This window comes from Melospiza georgiana, chromosome 2, assembly GCF_028018845.1.
Source record: "Melospiza georgiana isolate bMelGeo1 chromosome 2, bMelGeo1.pri, whole genome shotgun sequence".
NCBI lineage: Eukaryota > Metazoa > Chordata > Aves > Passeriformes > Passerellidae > Melospiza > Melospiza georgiana.
The window spans coordinates 104,802,667-104,821,967 of NC_080431.1; the positions used below are offsets into that span (position 1 = coordinate 104,802,667).

Consider the following 19,301-nt stretch of genomic DNA (forward strand, 5'->3'; position numbering starts at 1 on the left):
ATGGGTGCCTGGCATCCAGCCATGGTCAACCCACTACAGTGACTAAAATATTATAAACTTCAAAAAAATACTTCCTCTTCTAAAGCTGAATAAATGCACTATATTTTATGTAAAGACTGGGAAGGCAGATTATCACAAGACAAACACTTTAAATTTCTGGGATATAGTTTGCAAGGAGCAAGTACTCCAACCACCTTGAAGGAAAGACCCTGCCAAGCACTATTCTTAAATCATCCTTATTATTATTATGCTTGCATGTCTAGAAGCACAGTGAAATAATGGCATATCTATTCAAGAGAAAGCAGATTTAAAGGGATACATACTTTGCCTATTAGATTACCACTGTGGTATTCAGGAGGTACTTGAACACGAAGAAAAGCTTTGAGGTTGGCAACCTACTCCAAATTGAAAGAAAACAACAAAGAGGAAAACACCACCACAAAACACCGTAAGAAACAAAAAGACACACATGACACATGAATAAAGAAATAATTAAAGAAAGAAACAACAGAAAATTAATATAGATATTTGCAGCAAGACTATATTTACAAGGCAAAGAAAACAGTTCAAACAGTTGTAATTTCTCTTACCTATCTTATCTTTTGGATTTCTCTTATTTATATGATTTATGTCTATACATCCCCTGTGTCACCATTAAGATGTTTTCAGGTCTTATTTTTATGAACCTGTCAGACTCATTATCTGATTAGTGAACTATAGTCCAACCATTACATATAGCTTGAGATGGTAATATTTCCATAAAAACTAACTTTCACACAAAAATTTTAAAAGCCTTCATTTTCATTATCTAAAGTAACAGTGGCATATTTCATTATTAAAAGCATTAAAAGCAGCATTTATTTGGTTACCCATTGCCTTTGTACTATTTTCCACTCAAAAAGAAAAATTACTGAGTTTAAGATGTTCCTGCTCTTTCATTCTGTGCCCTTTTACAATCCCTTTTGACACTTCTGCTACCTCAGGCCTTTTTAGAAATGTATCATTAAAAGACTGGATCATATAAACTTTTATACATTGTAAAAATAATCAGAAAACAACAAATTGAAAGCAACTCTGCAATAATACTTCTTTAGACAATTAAATTCATATAATGTAATCATATTTCAGAGTCTTGGCTCTCAATACAATCCATGAGGGCTACTTAACTGGAGAATATGAGTCCAAGTGCCAAAATCTTTCTATTTAGTTTTCTTAAATGTTTATTGCCTTTAAAGAGTACATACAGTCTTATTTAAACAGCTACTGAAGCCTCTAAAGAAACTTTCTGCCAATTACAATAAAAAAAGATTTTTCAACATAAAAATTCCTTGTGGCAAGGATAAATTGCAATCTAGTTCCCTTTTGATCAAGAAGAATTTTTGCTAATGACTCCTCCATGGCCCAGACATTATTCACTGCTTATTATAAGAGCTGCTGCAGGATTTCATGAAAAATAACCATTTAAATATCTAAAAATAGTTCACCAGGCCCACAGGCCTAAGTATACAATGATCTAAACCTTTTGGTTTAATAGTCAGCCTACCTTCCTTTAAACACCTTCCCTGAATGCAATTAACAGGGTTATTAAAATTTCTTCAGGCATATTATAAACTAAAGAACAAATAACTAGCCTTTCTCCTTATGTTCTGATCTTGGTATAATAATTTTTCCATAGTGGAAAGTTCTAGTTTGTATTTTCAATGCCTCATTCAAACAAATTGAATGGATCAAAGTGTGCATCCCAAACTATGTGCAACCAATCCTAGAGCTACCACTCAAAGGATTGCACATTTTGCTTCCTGACTCCAGCAGTTTTCTAAAGCCCCTTGTTCACTCTTCTCTTCACCTGATCTTGAACTTTTTTTTATTCATAATTTTTTAAGATCCTATAGCAGCAGATGAAATTTCCTTCCTTAAAAAAAAAAAAAAAAAAAAAGTCAAGGATGGTAAAAATTTTTGAATCAAAACAGAAAAACTTCCCAATGGATTTTGTCTATTACATTGGTTTGGGGAAAGGTTTTTTTTTAAAGCATTTTTTTGCTCTGGAAAATCCTTGAAATTTCATTTCTCCGGTGAACTGAGGTTTAGCTGACATCTAAAGAAACTCCAAAGCACAAGCATTTTCCATAAGTAATTTTTTTTCCTCTGTCCTTCAGTCCATTATTCCACAGTGGCACCTGCTCTGCAAGACTGCATATTTGCCATTTATTTTATTGATAATAATTTTGACAGAAACTAGGAAGCTGTGCAATCTTTATTAAAACTAACAGAAATGTCCTTAAAGCTCAGAGGAGCTCTACAGAAGGAAATCCAACTGATGGGACACAGAATCTTGATCTTGAATTTCATGCCAGGGCAATTATTCCTTGGGAACTGAACTCCCATAGATAATAATTCTTTCCTTTCACATCCAAGTATGCAATAAATTATCAATACAGAATTTTAACTGCTTGTTTGGGGAAGTCAAGTAGAACTGAACCACATTCTTCATTCTTATCTGTGAAAACTGCATTCCTGGATGGTGGAAGGAAGGAAGTTCTCCTACTCACACTCCTTTTTCAGACAGTAAACTATTAAATCTCTCAGGCTCCCACCACTCCAGCTATCTGCTGTATAATTTTCACTGTTAGATCAGCTATACTCAGGCCAACTCTCAGTTGAACTGCTGACTTTTTTTTTCTGCATTGTTTTCATCTTCATGTCCAGTTTGCTTGCTCTTGTCTCCTCCTCAATGCTGAATTAGAATAATGCTTTCTCTACAAGTAAAATATTCATTCTCTTCAAGGCTTTCGTGTGATACACATGAAAGGAAATTGCCCTGATGACACAGCAGCCATTCACCTTCTCTGCAACTTCAGCATGGCTCCACATCTCCTCTCTGCTAAGATTTTTCTGCACCTTTGTAGATGACATAAGATTTGTAGGATAAATAGGAAACCTCAGAGAAAGCTCTAAGCTACAGCAGCCAGACCAGAAAGTTTCACTCTTGCTGCTGGAACAAAGATGTGCTGGCAACAATCCGAGTTGTTCCCCTTTCCTTACACACCCTGCAGATGCATGGCCACAGAGCCTGTAAAACATGGAGAGGACTTCTCCTGCAATGATACTCCTGTGGCTACACTGGGCTGGAGGAAGGCATAGGAGATATCTCTCCTCTTTCCAGCATGCCTCCAGCCCCTGATAAAAAGCATATTTAAGCTCTGCTATTCCACAGTTACAGCAGAGGCATACCAACATTTTTCACTCAGGACAAGGGAAAGGAAAACACCAAGTTCTACTATAGGGGAATTAATTATTGCATCTAATATTCAGCAATTAAACTGAAATGGTTATAAAAATATATATTTGACTGGATATAACAAATTCATGCCAATTATGTACTTACTTAACAAGCACAGCAACCCTGATTAGCAATTCACTTCAAACAAGACATTGCCATACAATTGTAAAATATTTAATCAAGCAATGAAGCAGTGGCTCCACATTGGATCAGTGATAAACTGCAAACCTCCCATCACAACTCACTGGATTTGAAAGGAGGGGAAGGCAATTGTCTATTTGAAGTCAACTTCGACTTAAAAAAACATAGTTTTATCCTGTGAATTATTTAGCTTGCTCATGAGTTTGTTCTAATTTCTGAATAAAAAATACTGATAAAAGAATGAAATACGGGAGCACATTTATCTAATAATAAAAGGTATGAACAACTTCAAATAATAGAAAGAAGAATCCATACTTGTATTTAAAGTCATCCATTTTTTACCTCACTGTATTTTACTCACAATTCTTTTTCACAATTTAAGCACTTGAAAAAAGTGGGTTAGACAATCCCTCCTTTTTAAAGGAGGAATCAGGATCCCAGCTTAGGGATATCTCCCTGCCCCTTCTGCGAGCCACAAGGTGTTTACAGGCCCAATATCAGACCCCACCATAGAAACCACTGGAACCAAAGGCATGGAGCTGAGTCAGGAAAGCTTTGGGTTGTACATCAGGGAAAGGTTCCACAGGGTGGCTGGGCACTGGAACAGACACCCCAGAGAAGTGGTCACAGCAACAGCTTAACAGAGTTGAAGAATTGTTTGGACAATGCTCTCAGCACATGGTGTGACTTAGGGATGTCCTATGCAGGGCCAGGAGTTGGACTCAGTGATCCTGGTGAGGCCCTTCCAACTCAGCATATTCTGTAATTCAATCTTCTCTTCAGTGTGAAGGGAAATACCCTCCCTTCCTGGAGAAAGACTGCCACAAGAAAAGACTGTAGGCTGCTAATCTGATTGCACTAGGTTGAACTTGCCACCCACCCCTTTGTCATTTACTCCATGTCTGGTATTACCACCAAACAGCTCATTCACAATTCTCCCTCTTGCTTAGGAACTCATGGTCCTGAAATTTCAGTCATCCACCACTTGATGGATAGTAGCACTCACAATGAAATCTGCCACATTCTGAGTCCCCCTTCAGAGAGCCAGAGAGCAGTAAATGCAGTTCCCACCACACAGGTCAAACTGGTTCAAAGATGCCTGAGACAGCCAAGAAGGATGATCTGCATTTGCATGTGCTAAACCTGATCTATCTTTAGCCTATGTGGAGCACTGTGGCCAAGTCATAACAGCAGCTCAAAATAAACTGCTGTGACTAATGCATTTTTTTCTTCTAGTTCTCTTTAAAATTACTATCAAACTCTAACACCACTTCATTATTTTAATCTTGCTCAATATTGTTTAGAAGTAAATAAAAGTATATGGTGAATGGAAAGAAACAGGATAAATGGAAGTGGAAGAGGTTTGAAAAATTAGTCGTCCTCAAAATAACAGTGTGGAGGATTTAATGAAACACTGACATGGTATGAACTATGGCAAAATACACAACTATATAAGATAACATGGCATGTTTCAAAAAGTCTTAACTCTTACATTTTATCTTGTTTCAAACTTATTTTTTTGGCTTTATTTGCATTAAGTGTAAGAATACTTTCTTTGGGAAATAAGTTTTTCTAAGGCATAAGCATTCTAAGTAAATCTGTGAATGTTTAAGTTAGAGGACAGGTATACAGAAGCCAAAGCTGTTTGAGATACAACAGCAAACCCCATTAAGGCATCACAAACATCTATATTTGCACAAATGGGTGATAGTGGTAGAGGGAAAAAGAGACTTTGAATTTCTGAGTTTATATTTGGATCTGTCAACCTACAAATAAAACTTACATCTACTGGCACTTTTCTACAACTTAGAAAGGAATTGATAAGGAAAAGTAGCTTTAAAATCTAGTGTTACTTTGGAGTGCCAGCAAGTTTTCCAAAAGTTTGAATTATAGATGGGTAAAACAACTGCCTTTAACCATACAGAGAATATGTATGCTTGGCAGCCTTGGTACTAAAGTTGCTTCAAATGTAGGATCTTCATTTTGTGTTTAAAAATGAATGTGGATTTAATACTTACTGTGTTTTTCTGAGATACCATATCCTGTGGGGGAAAAAAAGATAATAGAAATGTTTATTTGTTTTTACTGGGAATTATTATTTCCAATAAAAACCACTGCTATACATACATACATACATATATATATATATATGTATACTCACACACACAAATGCATTCTTCACAGCATAATCCAGATTACCTGCCACAGTAAACTCCCAATAAAGGGACAGAACAACATCAAGAAGAGTCTCAGCAGCTCAGGTTAGGAAAAAATTAACAATTCAGTGAAGAAACCTACTTTAAAAAGTATTCAGAAAATAAAGATAGTTGTACTTAGCAGTAACTGGAATCTCAGACTGGGCACACCCAGTCACACTCTGAGCATTTGTGAGACAGAAACATTCAAAGCTGGAGGGTTTTTCTCCCTGAAAGAGTATCCTTCCCATACCTAAGCCCCTTGGTTACACAGATTGGTACACACCAACACATTCCTTCAACAGCCTAACTCTCCTCACCTCAAAATCTAAGGACAGACGCTGAAACAATGAAGCAAATGATAAACTAAAGGGCATGTAAAACAGACCTCAGAGCCATCTAATTGCTGGTAAGTAACCTTCTCTTCTCTGGGGTGATGGATTTCATGTTCAATGAACACTGCTTAGTCAAACTACAGAGGTCTCCAGGTAAGCCACGCTACAAATATTAGACATAGACTTGTTTCTAATCAAAGTTTTCAATATACTTGAATTAAATGGGCTCTGACAACCTGAGACGATTCTGCTTGAGCAACTTCATCTCTGACAGCCTGAAATCCACTTGGACAACCACTGCACAGCCCATGCCCATGCACCCATTTCCTCAACAACAGGCAAAAATATCAGGAGGCATTAGGAGGTTTGGTTCTATAGATACAACTCTCTTGAAAACAAGGTTACATATTCTTTTATATCCCCAGAACTAGGTTTTGAAAGAACATTGGTGAAACTGAAGAGAAAACTCTTGGGGTAATTTCAGGATGGCTCCTAAGATAAATTGTATAAAGTCAGGTTGCCAGAACTTCACAGATCTTCAGCAGAAGGAACAGCAGTAACATCAATACTGCCTTTGTAATACTCAGACTCTGCACCACTTTTAAGAGTGTGCACAGCAACTTAGGTCCAAGTAAAGTAATATAATTCTGAACATAAGTGAACAAACCCTGAACAAATTATTCCTAAACTTCAGAATAAAAGGGTCAAAAAGGTATTAAAACCTAAATGAAATTCCTAATTAGCCTAAACCCCTTAACCAAAATAAAATACTTCATAACAAAAGTGATGGAAGGCTTAGACAGCTGAAATACTACATATCTGGAAATTAATGTCTATCTAGCTAAGCAAGTATCTCCAACAGAGCTTTATCTACTGCAGTTAAATCTTTCTCAATAGGGAGAAATTAAGTCTTCTGAAACCACCCAGCACCTATGATGTGAAATGTGTCACGAACTGTTCTTTGCTGAAATACCCCATGAACAGTCCCTGCCTGCCTTCTGAAGTCTTCCTTAGAAAGGTGCATTAGCATATTTGAATGCTATCCAGCACTGAGCTGGGGCTCGATTGCTGAAGAGACACAAATGGCAAGAGGAGCACTGAACCCTGTCTCAGTGTCCAGCTTAAACCATTTGATACACAGGATCTCTCCTAGCTGGTTCCAGGAATTAAATCAAGGTTTATGATCCCATCTAAGATATGCTACAGGCCAAGGGAGTTATGTAAGCAACTGAGGGATAAGTAAGATATCAGTGCCACTGACAGAGTTCCTAGAAGAAGAAAGGTGAAGCCAGATAATAGTTTTTCTAGCCTGAAGTGACCTAGTGACATTCTGGTGTTCCCCAGTCCCTAAATTTGAGCATTACATTATTAGAAAAAAAGGCTTTGAACTGTCAGTACAGACTTGCAAGAATCAGTCTGAACATCCAACCACAGGTGGATGCAATCCTGGAGATCCTTCAACACTCCAGTTATGGAGCAGGGGCTTGAGTATGTGCTATGGCAGGAAGTGCAGAAATTAAACCAATATCCTCACTGGGCAGCAACAAATAGAAAACAACTAGCCTGTGCTTCCCAGACTTGGGCACATCCTCGGGAGAACCAAGTTGATCAGAACATCTGAGTGACAGCATAAAGAAAGACAAAAATGTGTTAATGAAAAATAAAAATGAAGTATTTCATGGCAGTCAGGTGTATTACCAGCAGTGGATGATGCTGGAGGAAAGGAGGACATGCCAGTAACACCCAAGTGTGTATCCATATAGATAATCTCACAGAGCAAAGAGTGTGAAAGGCTCCAGCTCCGAGTTCTTGAGACCTCAGACCACATGGAATGTGAATGTGTATGTGGATCACCACATGAAGAAAGGAAGTATGGGTTAGAGACACATGAGAGCAAAATCAAAGACCTTGAGAGCAGAGAAGAGGAATGAGAAGTTGTGACAGAACAGATCTTTTCTGGGGAAAAAGGAGACTTAAAATTCTTACAGAATCAAGAGAGGCTGGCTAACTCCAAAAAGGATTTTTGGACACTAATGGTGCAGAAAAAAGAGAAGTAGCAAGGGGCAATAACTCAAAATAAGGAAAAAAACAACAAACCATGAACAATGCTTGTCTCAGTGAAGGCAGCAAGAAAATGGATTATAATAAAAGTAGCAACAGATGATATAGAAGACAAAAGTCTAAATGTGATGTAAAATAAAGAGAGCCTGGACTGAAAAAGGCAGAAACATCCACAATATATGACTTGCATCCAGAACAGTAATTTCAGGACTTAAGTGTATAGCATGTATTATCCTACTATAAAAATGAACAACAGCCTTATAAAAAGATTTGGTGAGGATGTCTTTTCCTATTTTCAAACAGCAATAAAAAGGAGATTCTAGTAGTCTTAGCTAGTCAGCACCTAGGTAATACAAACCTCATCTGACAGAAGTGCTTACATAGGAGCAGGCTGCAATACAGCCCTTGTTCAAGTTATTATTATACAGGCAATAACTTTTTCTTACATGTAGTCTAATTAAAAGAGGGAAAGGAAGGAAAAAATTGGACCTGTACTCTCAATTCCAAGTCTAACTACCTGAAGAAAAATGAGTACCACACTATGAATCTTTTCTTACAAAAACGTGCATTTATTTATTCTATTATTACTGTTTTTGCTAATAGTTGCTTTTTCTTGGCAGGATTTAATTACACAGCTATCAGGAATTACATTAACTGTAAGTTTCAAAAAAACACAGACATCTGTAGGATCAGGTATAAAGATATTTCTGAAATGAAGCAGATTGTGAAGTGAGAACCTTACTTTGAGAGATTGAGCAGTGTCAGCATCAGTGTCATGGTAAAGAATAACATTATTGGCCATGTCAAAGCTTTCACGCACACCAAGGTGGTAGAACAGTGATGGTTGCTTGGAAATATCACTCATGTCCACAACTGCAACATCTGAAATGAGAGAAGTGGAAAACAAGAGAGAATGGTAAAAAAAATAATAATCTTAAACCCAATTTTAATCTTACACAGGATTTAAAATAAATCCTGAAATTACACACTGAACAGACAAAGGCAACATTTTCAAATAAGGGTCATTTTCTTATGAGAGAAGTAGATTTTATTCTTCATATAAAAGATAAGAGCCACTCATGAAATGATCAGTGTTACATTAACTGGGAGGCTGAGTTTATCAATCCTGCTTAAGGTTTTGAAATCACAGCATCAGGAATGCCTTGGGTAAAAAAGCAATTTTGCATTTGCTCACTGAGGCCTGACAGCATGAATACCCACAGGACAGAAGTTTCAAATATTCAGGATGGAACATCTAAAAATAATAATGTAAATTAGAAAACCAGGGGAAACTGTGAAACCAAGTTTATTTTAAGATGCTGAGGTTTAATGAATGGGAAATTCCTAAAGAGTAGAAAAAGAAATTACTCTGAAAATTGACTCTAAAGGCTACAGGCAAGATTTTCAAGATGGGGGCACAGCAATGAGGGAATTCAATCACAAGTAGCCAAGCAAGACTTCCACTGCTCTTCTTTAGTGTTCCAGTCAGAAATGAAAGTCAGAAACACCAGTAAGAACATTTACATCGGTGCAAGAAGAGCTGTGCAGAGAGCTAACAAGAAATATCCCATATTATGCAGAACAGCTGAGGTACAGACAAAAGATTCTGAGTTCACCATTTTGTTCTCATATAGACCTAAACAGCAATGCAGGAAGAAGGGGTAACTAGAGAAGAGGACACTTAATGCTGAGTTTTTATTTCTTGATCCTTATATCCTATATATTCCTAAGACAATTTTGCTCTAAAGTTTTTTAGAGGTCTGTATCTATATGTCCGTCTGCTTTCACCACTTTGGGATACATGAACTGAAATCCAAAGTATTCATAAGAATAGAGCCTTAGCATTGAAACCACAGGGGTGTCTGAGGTTCAAAACAGATTCCAGAGACTCAGTGCAGCTGGGCAGTAAATTCTGTGTCTCTGGAGGGGTAACACACAGTGCCTGGTACATACAGGGAAAGACAGAAGGGTGAGCTGCCAGTAAACAAGAAATCTAAAAGCAGGTCTGATGGCTGAGACCCAAATGCAGCAGCCAGTTAACCTTGGTTGCACCAAGGTCACACATCACAAGAATCAATACTCCATACTTAGTAGGCAGTTTCTTGGAAAAACCTGCCATGAATATGTGCTCCTGTACAATTCCATCAGCCTATTCTGACACACCACACAGAGGTCAGCCAGTCCCTTGGATTACTATGAGACTCCTGTTAAAACACAAGGAACATTTTGAGTCTGAAGACCTGCTTCAAGACCAAAAAAACATCACTGTTCAGGAGCAAAACCAAACAAACATAAAAAACCCCAAACCCCAAAATATCCCAAACCCCAACAAAACACACAAAAAAATCCAAATGCACCTCCCTCTCCCACCAAAGAAACAAAACCCTGGCACAAAACCATGGCATAAGAAAATCCCCTTATTCATATAAAACTCAAATCCTGTATCATCTACAGATGATCTTTCCAGCTCCAATGTTTAGCCAGCTGTCTGCAGCATGAATAAAATTCTAGTATTGCACACTGTAATGTTGTGTAAACTGAGAGAGGCCATGTAAGCTTGAAGAAGTAAAACTCAGCTCCACAAACTCAACAGAATCAAGATTACCCCAATATTTCCAAATCCTTTTGGAAAACTAAATATATAAATTATCTATATGTAAAACTAAAAAATAAATTATCTGTAGAACAAATTTAAGAGAAACTAACAAGCAGACTGAGAATCAAATACCATCTAGGAAAAAAAATTAGGAGCTTGGATGGTTTTTATTGCTTGCATAAGAGTGTTTCTGGGGAATCAGCATACTGTGAAATCAAAATCATCACCCTGGTAAGGGAAATCAGATAATGCAGTGTTATAGTGTACAGATATTGCATTTTACAATACAATGTGAGCAATGATTTGTAACAGAGTTCATTGAAACAGGGCTGTACACAGATCATTGCCACATCTGGTCTACAACTCGCCTCCAGTTGATTGCTGCTCCATAGCCATGTAAGTGGAATCAAAAATACATGACATGGACATAAGAACAGAAATAAGCACCTCCACTTAAAAGGATAGTTATTCATCCCTTAGATATTAATTCACACATGATAAAAAGATTTATGAGAACAGGTTTTCCTTGCTTATTCACACCTCACAAACATAGGCATAAATAAGATAAAATAAAAATAAATCAAAATGAAGAGTAGCAGAGATGAAGATGTATCACAAAAATATGCATGCAAGTTAAGGAAAAGCTCCAGGAAGATAACTGAGTGGATTCAGTTTGAGCATGGGAGTCAAGGAATGACACAGAAGTCAATGACAGAGGCAGAGCATCTGACATGCTCCTGGCTGTGGGCTAAGCAGAGATGAGAAGCTGCAATCCTTTGGAGCTCTCCAAGTGCTCCTTCAGGAGTAACAGCAGCAGCCTTGGAGCAGGGAGGAAAAAGATCTACTTGCAAAGAAGCTTTACTAACGTGCTAGTGAAATGCAGCACGAGCACAGAGGGCCCATGAAATTAATGCAAATTTGGGTGGAGAAAATATGACCCACAGTAAACACTTATAAAAGCAGTGGATGCCTGGGATGCACCCAGTGCATGGGGGGCTGAGAGTGCTCAGTGTCACTTACGGCTGGGTCTAAGCACACTCCCCAGAACTACTGTTCCCAGGGGTACATATCTCCTCTTGGAGTAAGGCAGTTTTGTGAATCATGTAATGAACAAAGCTAGTATGCAACACCAAAAATACTTCTGTTTCAGTTATCTTGCATTTTTCTCATGATTTACACCAAATTTCTTCATTTACACCTCTTTAAAAACAAGACATGGGGCCCCGCACTTCAACCGTGCATTTAGAATGGCTGATAAGAGAGATAGGAATTTCCTTAAACTTCCAGAGACACATTAAAAGAAATAACTTCAACACTCGTATGTGCTTTGCAAATTTTGATTTATGAATAGAAACATAAGTTCAATCAGAGTTCATTCTCAACTCCCATTCCCCATAACAAAAGAGCCTGGTCAGCCAAATGTACTTCTGGACTTCCCTTGACTAATTTAGGTTCAACCTCCATTTCAGACAGGGGTGAAGCAAAAGCTAATGGCAATTTTTATCAACTCTTATCACACATGAGAAATGTTATGTGATAATGAAATATTTCACACAGGTCTAAACCACCAATGGAGAGTTTCCTACATTCAGAAGGAAAGAGAGCAGGGGAAGGTACAGCCTCTCTAGAAGGACAGAAGGCTTCCAAATGAAAATCTGTACAATGCATCCACCAGATGCAGTAGAGGCATGGGGATGTGCTTAATGTTGCATATGACCAATTTGAAATTATTCTGGAATAGAATATTTAAACTTATGGCTTTTCTGCATTAGCAACTCGTGTTCAAAAGAGCATACCCATAAAAATGTGTTCTCCCTCATTTCTTCTTAAGCATAGCATATAATTTCAACTCATTTTATCCTCTAGTAGTTGCCCATGAGACTATTTTCATCCTGAAAGTAGTCAATTTTTGTCATGAACCCAAAAACTGATCTCGATCTATTATGTGATTGCAGTTCATTTGTCTAGGCTTTTGTTTCCACTGTAAAATGATAATGGTATGTGTGTATTTGTAGAGCATTAAGGTAATTCAGAACTGTTGCTTATACAGTCTTGATTAGGTCTCTGCTTTGTTGCAGCAGATGACACATAATTCATTTCTTATACTACAGTTTACATATTTTAACATTAGTGTGTCTACCAGAGCAGAGACAAATAACTGTGAAAACCGAAATGAAGATTAGAGATCATTAACTGTGGTAAAATAGGAGACTATGAAACTAATAAATAATTCAACATGGAAAACATGATTAAACAGATTAAGACCAGGGGACTTATTTCTCTATTTGGAAATCCACCTGAAGACATCATACAATTAATGATCTAAATAAATCACAAGTCTTCGCATGGCTTTTTTATGATTTATGGAATTGTTTGCAAAAGGACAATTTTGGCATCAGATTTTGGGATCTGTAAGTTAAAAAGTAATAAACAGAAGAAAATTAAGAAATAGCCTGCAATATGCTGATAGTTAAATAGAATCTAGGAGGCCTAAGAGAAGAAAAAGTCTGCACTGCTTTCAACTTCTAATCTAAGACTGACCTCCGTGCGGAGCAAGAACCTTACTCCATTATTTTGGATTCATTTTTTTTCAGCATTTGGAACCTTTCTAAACATAACAGATTTCAAATACACCCCTAAACTTAATGTGATAATAGAAATCTTATTGGAGGGAAATGCACAACTCAGCCCTTTGCTATTCACTAGCACCCTGCAAATTATGAACCTTTACATTTTTATTGCTTCAGCTGATTGGCAACTTGCATCATAGTCAATAAGTAAAAAAATATGTAATTCCTTGAAAACCAGTCAAGAAAACTGTCAAATACTTCAGAAGAACAACAACACTCCTAAAGAAAAAGAAATTAAAATCCTTAATTCAGGATATATATTAATTTTGATTTCTGCACAGCTCCTTAAAGAAGACAATACCAAAGTTTTCACAGGGAAATAACTATGGTAAAACATGGTATATTTGAAAACTAGGAACCCTTGGCAGATTCCACTTCAGCTGAAACATAAGGGACACCACCTCATACTCCCAGAAACTGGGAAGCTCAACGTAATAAAGCACATTGGTAGCAACTACTAACAGAACTGTTGAGGTGATTTTTCAGCACAGTTTGTTATATCAGCAAAGTGCCAGTGCCCTCCATTAGATCCTAGGCACAAGCCAATATTACTGTAAAAATACTGACAACATTTGTGATGATATTATGACTCTCATAATGAATCAAGTTTCATTTAAATCTTAGTGCTTTATAATCATGGTATCCTGTAAAAATCTGCTTACTTTTCTCAGAAAAAATATTGTTCCAATTAAAATATACAGCACTAAATTAAACCCAGATTGCTTCAGAAGCTGAAAGACTCAGGAGACAAAGCTGTTTTTTTAAATTTAGGAACTTCTGGTATTTCAATTCAACTTTTTCAAGTTTGCAATACTATAGCATGAGCTTTGCTAACATCACTGGTTTGTTACAGGGCCAGAATCGGTAATAAAAATAAAAACCAAGGAATCAGTAATGATTTGTCCAGCAATACAGACTTGTATATGTTATAATCACATTAAACAGCATTTTAAAAACAACTTCATATATTTCAGGCTACACTTAGCTTCTTGTAGATTAAAACCAAGTGCTGCACTTCTCTGCAGCACTAATACTAAAATTAAAATTAACTGCATTAGTTCAGAAATTGCTTAGAAAGCATCTTTAAAAAGAACATTGTTTTATAAGCTGCAACTTTTGCAAAGGAGTCTGGAGTGGCTGGAGCCCTGACTGCAAATTCCAGCCTGCTGCTACCTCAGGACAGGAAACACGAGCATGCACAGTGCATGTCTGAAACCTTCTGATGCACGGAGGGCACTTCCTTTGACAGGGTGTTTAGTTCACAGGCAAAAGGAAGTGCTTCAAAGGACAGGAAAAATAAGAATTAAATTAGGTATGAATCCTCATACCAGTGTGGGAAAAAAATTTCTTTCTGTTCACATATAGTAAGCACTGAAAAAAAAGTGACATTATCAGGTTTTATTAATGACACCAACCACAAATTGGAGAAAAGAAAACTTAAATACTGGCCAAATAATTTTTAATTCACTGTTTTAAATTTATTGATATTTTGAGAAGATAACACAGAGAATTCCAGTTCTAGTACATTATCCATATACTATAAAATGAAGCAAAATCTAAATTTAAGTTATATCTTATAGTTATATCTTACTTTTTACAGCTTTAATGGATTTGTCAAGTGTTTTGGGAATTCTGAAAACCTGGGCATCAAGTGGCAAAAATTCTGAAAGGTTCTTTTCCATGATTTGTCTGTTTGCTCAGAAAAACACAAGAAGTGTTCTGAAGTGATAATTTCAGACTTGTGCTGTTTTTAAAAAATAGAGCAACACCTCTAATTTTTGTTCTCAGACTGAGATAGTCATTTGCATTTTACTTAATTGTGGCATTACATCTGCAACAGGCTTTATGCTATAAAGTGATTTACTATAGACAAAGGCCAGCACACCCCAAAATGAGTCACCACTTCTCACACCAAGCAATATGGAAGGCAACCATGTAGTACCTAACAATTATAAAAGCCAGCAGTCTTAGAACCACAAACACAGAGGGGAAAGCCATACCTCTCTTTTGCATTTCCTCTTTTCTTTGTGTCAAATCTTGCCCTGGAAACCAGTTTCACATCCTTCCCTGTGAAACTGCTCCTCTCAGTAAATGTGAATGAAGAGTGCTGAAGATGAACTATGTATTAAATGAGCAGCAGCAGCATTCTTGACTAAGGAAAGCTTGCTGTTAAATAACTTTCCTGAAAGGACCAGACAAATCCTGAGCTCTGCTACTACTGGGAAACAAAAAATCTTTTAATTTTTCAGATGAGCCTTTTCACTGCCCAGAAGCATTACTAACTGTAGCAATTCAAATGATTGCTTTACTCCACTTAACACACAACACATCAACACTGGCAAAGTCCCACCTCCAGAGACAATTCTGGGAACAGCTGTGGTAAGCAAAGTGGGCCAGCTGGGCTTTGTGTGGAAAGCAGACACATCCATGTAAAGGAGGAGGAAGAGGAGGAGGAGGAACAGCTGACAACCGAATGTGTTTCTAACCATAGCATCAGGGTGGTGCTAGAAAGTCCTTTCATGTGGCCCTGCAAGGCAGTTCCTCCTTCCTGTGCACATGAAAAGTTTGGAACACTCAAACTCAATCCTCTCAGATCCCAGCACAAAAAGCTGAAATAATGCAGATTTTAAACTACCAGAATGGTTAAAACTTACCAAGAAAAGTTGTAGCACTTACAGTCTGATTACAGTCTGAAAGTGGAGGTAAGAAAGCTGGAACACTATTTTTCTCCTGTACAGATAACAGGAGTGCCTCGTACAGCTTCCAGTGAAAGCCCTGGGAGAGCCCCCAGTGGCCTAAAATTGCACAGGAACGAGCGCTTTTCAGACAGCCTTGCTGCACGTGGTGAAATGTGAAGTGCAAAGAAGCAGAAAACAGAATAATCCAGTGTATCAAAAACAGAGGCACGTCTAGCACATGGAGTGAAACTAGTCATGAATTCAACCAGCACAGCATCATGTACACCAAGCCTGACAGCATTTTAATGTAGATAAAGAATACAAAACCTGTGTTTATTTTAAATATTTAGTGGAATGGTAACTAGAGAGAAACTTCTTGTTCTTGAGATCAGTTCTCACCTGTAGTCTTTTGTCCTTTTGATTTCAAATTCTAGCTTTGGCAACCTTTGAAAATTTTAGTCTTAGGCTATCTTAGCAATATATGTACATTATACCATTCACTGGCAATTCTTATCCAGCAAAATCAGCCCTCAGATGATACTGTGAAAATCAGACAACCATGCAAAACAACAGAACAGCTAAGATTGAGGGGCCAATGCTCATCTCTGGCTTTTGTAATTGTGTACAAACCCCCCTTTTCATACAAACAGCTCCACAATAGGGTTACATTCAGACCTGAACATTGCAGCCAGAAATCATGTTAGTGCTGTGGTGTTACTTTACAGATACTGCATCTTTCATCTGTCCTCTGGTACATGGAACACACACTAAAAATAGAATTAGAACATATTTTTCATGCTTCAGTGGCATTTATTGCAACTCAGGGAAACTAGGATCTAAAACAACTCATTTTTCTAAAATACAACTAAGTATTTGTGCCATATTTATAATTAATACATATTCCTTAATAGCTAAATGTCTGTTCCAAAAATTACATCACCCAAGAGACTACACTCTAGTTGAGAGGAATAGAACAAATTACAGCAGGTGAGCAACACTGCCAGTTCTAGGAATCGATCTGTAGCCTGAGTTCTCATTCATGTTTATGATTTGAGGTTTTCTTATTCATTAGATACATTATCTAAAGCTTTTCAAATTTTTGCCCTGAAATTGCATTTTAGGAACTATTCTGTCAAATGGAAACAAGGACACTTCCAAAAACCTTTGACAGCAAAAGCTTTAACATTTTCGATACTTCTTAAATACTATTAAATTCACAGCAAAACTAACTTTCAAACAGGGCAAGACACTGTAATAAAAGAACAGGGCAATTCTACTGATCTAGAAAAGCAAAAATTGTGCCAATAGAATGCCTATGCTTATTATTTCTTTAACAAATCTTCAGGGAGAATCTTTCAGACTCTGCCAAATCAGAATACAACCAGCACCCACAAGAACTGGCAAGGGGAGAAAAGTAATGCAGTTAATGAATGCAGTTAATCTAATACAGAGGCATCCAAGCTCAGAATGTGTTTTTAATGCTTTGCACAAGTATGAAGAAGAAAAGTATTGTATGATTGGAAACACCTGATAATAACCTCTCTGAGAAGATAGCATAATTTGTGACTTTTTTGGTCTTTTTATTTTTTTTCCAGTTGGCAGTTTAGGGAAAGAGGGAAACAAAGACCTAATCCTCAAAGAACTCTTCTTTAAATGCTGAATTGCAGAAGTTAGGAAATATATAATTCACTGTAAACAGTACATGCCTAGGCTTAGAAATTGCTTAATATTTTCCATGACAAAGCTTTGCTTTCAGTCTTCTTTAACTTTGCCAGTCTTTGCTTCAGGTTGTTGGGTTTTGTTTCTTCCTTTTTTCTTTTAAGAGATTTAATCCAAACCAACTCAAGTCATTTTGAGACTGCATTGGAAAACTTATTTTTCTGGCAACTGTTAAACACCCTCTCATACCAAATAAAGCAGTTTTCAAGCACCAAATCAGAAATTTGTCAGATGGGTGAAGCTGTTTGGAAGTAACTCCTCTCAGCCCCATGAAATGCTGTTCGTTCCAAAGCGAAGTTTGGGCAGTGAGCTGCTCAGAGTCACAAGGGAGATGTTTGGTCTCAGGTGAGCCTGTTGTCACTGCCTCCATTGTCAGCACAGAGAGAGCAGAAGCACTTTTCCAGCCCCATTCCCCTCATCTGTCAGAAGCCAACTTCAGGAGATGAACTTCAGCCCAGAAGTGCCAGTTTCTCTCCACTGCCCACGAGGGGAATCCAGGCAACTGCAGACACCCACACTGAAGGTGTTCAGTGCCCCTTCCACAGAGCCTCGCAGCTCTGCTTTGAGGATTTTATCAACCACTAAGGCACTCCAGACTAAGAAATAGATAATCTCAGCAGATGCTTCCCTAGATGTGTTCCCATCAGTTAACCAACAAATGGCCAGTGGAGAAGGACTATAGATCTTTCTCATCAGTACTTTACTCCCATTCTCTCTACCTGTGAGAGAGGAAGGACTGTCACAATTCAAATCCTCACCTAAGACTTCCAGGGTTCTCTCAAACACCTAACTCTTGCTAGAGTTTTCCATAAATTGGGAGCTCATTTGTGAGTCCCAGTGTACAATGTTGTTTGTTTTGGCACTCACTGTTATACAACTGTGGGGATGACTCACATCTTTAAGAGGTGTTTGTGCATGTGCTATCTCAGCCCAGGGTCTTTCCTCTTACTCATACAACCTGTTTAATTACATTGAAGCATTGACTATAACCTCCCCATCTATGGAAGAAGTTTACAAATTAATTAAATTTTCACAAAAATACCTTCAAGCCAAATATAAGCATTACACTTCTCTGCAAGACAAAGTCATTAATATAAAAGCTAGTAATAGACTTAAGCTTCTATTTTTATTTTTTTTCCTTTTGTACCATAGCTTGTGAGGTCCCAGGAACAACAAAACCTCAAGTCTGAGGGAGTTAAATCACAGCAGTGTGAGAGGTTGAAGTCAAAAAGATTATGTCCACACTGTCTCTGGAAACTCACAGCACAGACCCCTTTACACAACCTCCCTTCCTTGAGGAAGGATTGTAAAAATTTACCTACTCTGGGACCACAGTCACAGACCTTTAGTTAACAACCACAATCAAATCAGGTGGATGCTGCCAAGATCTACACATTGATAAACAATGCATTATAGAATTTGTGACATGCACAAGAGACTGATATTTATACCACTTCTTGTAAATCTACAATGTTGAAGATCCCAGGTTAGGAACTGAGAGAGATCTCATTGCTTGCATCTTAGCTTTTTCAGTGCTTTTGTGGCTCAGGCAGATGAACCTGCAAGTCCTACCTCCTCCACATGATCCACTAAGTCTCTCTCACTGTCCTCTTCTCTCCTTATCCATCAACCTATCTTTAACTTGGCAATTTCTGGCTAAGTCAGT

At 37.5% G+C, this 19,301-nt stretch overlaps 1 protein-coding gene across 1 annotated transcript in view; it reads right to left on the reverse strand.

Annotated features, from left to right (window-relative positions):
• MAP3K15 (mitogen-activated protein kinase kinase kinase 15) overlaps positions 1–19,301 on the reverse strand; it is an 81,017-nt gene that overhangs the window by 47,390 nt on the left and 14,326 nt on the right. Inside the window, exons 2-3 of the mRNA XM_058018262.1 lie at positions 8,755–8,894; positions 5,440–5,463 (exon numbers count right to left, since the gene is read on the reverse strand). Of these exons, the coding sequence (XP_057874245.1) occupies positions 5,440–5,463; positions 8,755–8,894 (164 nt within the window). The remainder of the gene's footprint in view (positions 1–5,439; positions 5,464–8,754; positions 8,895–19,301) is intronic.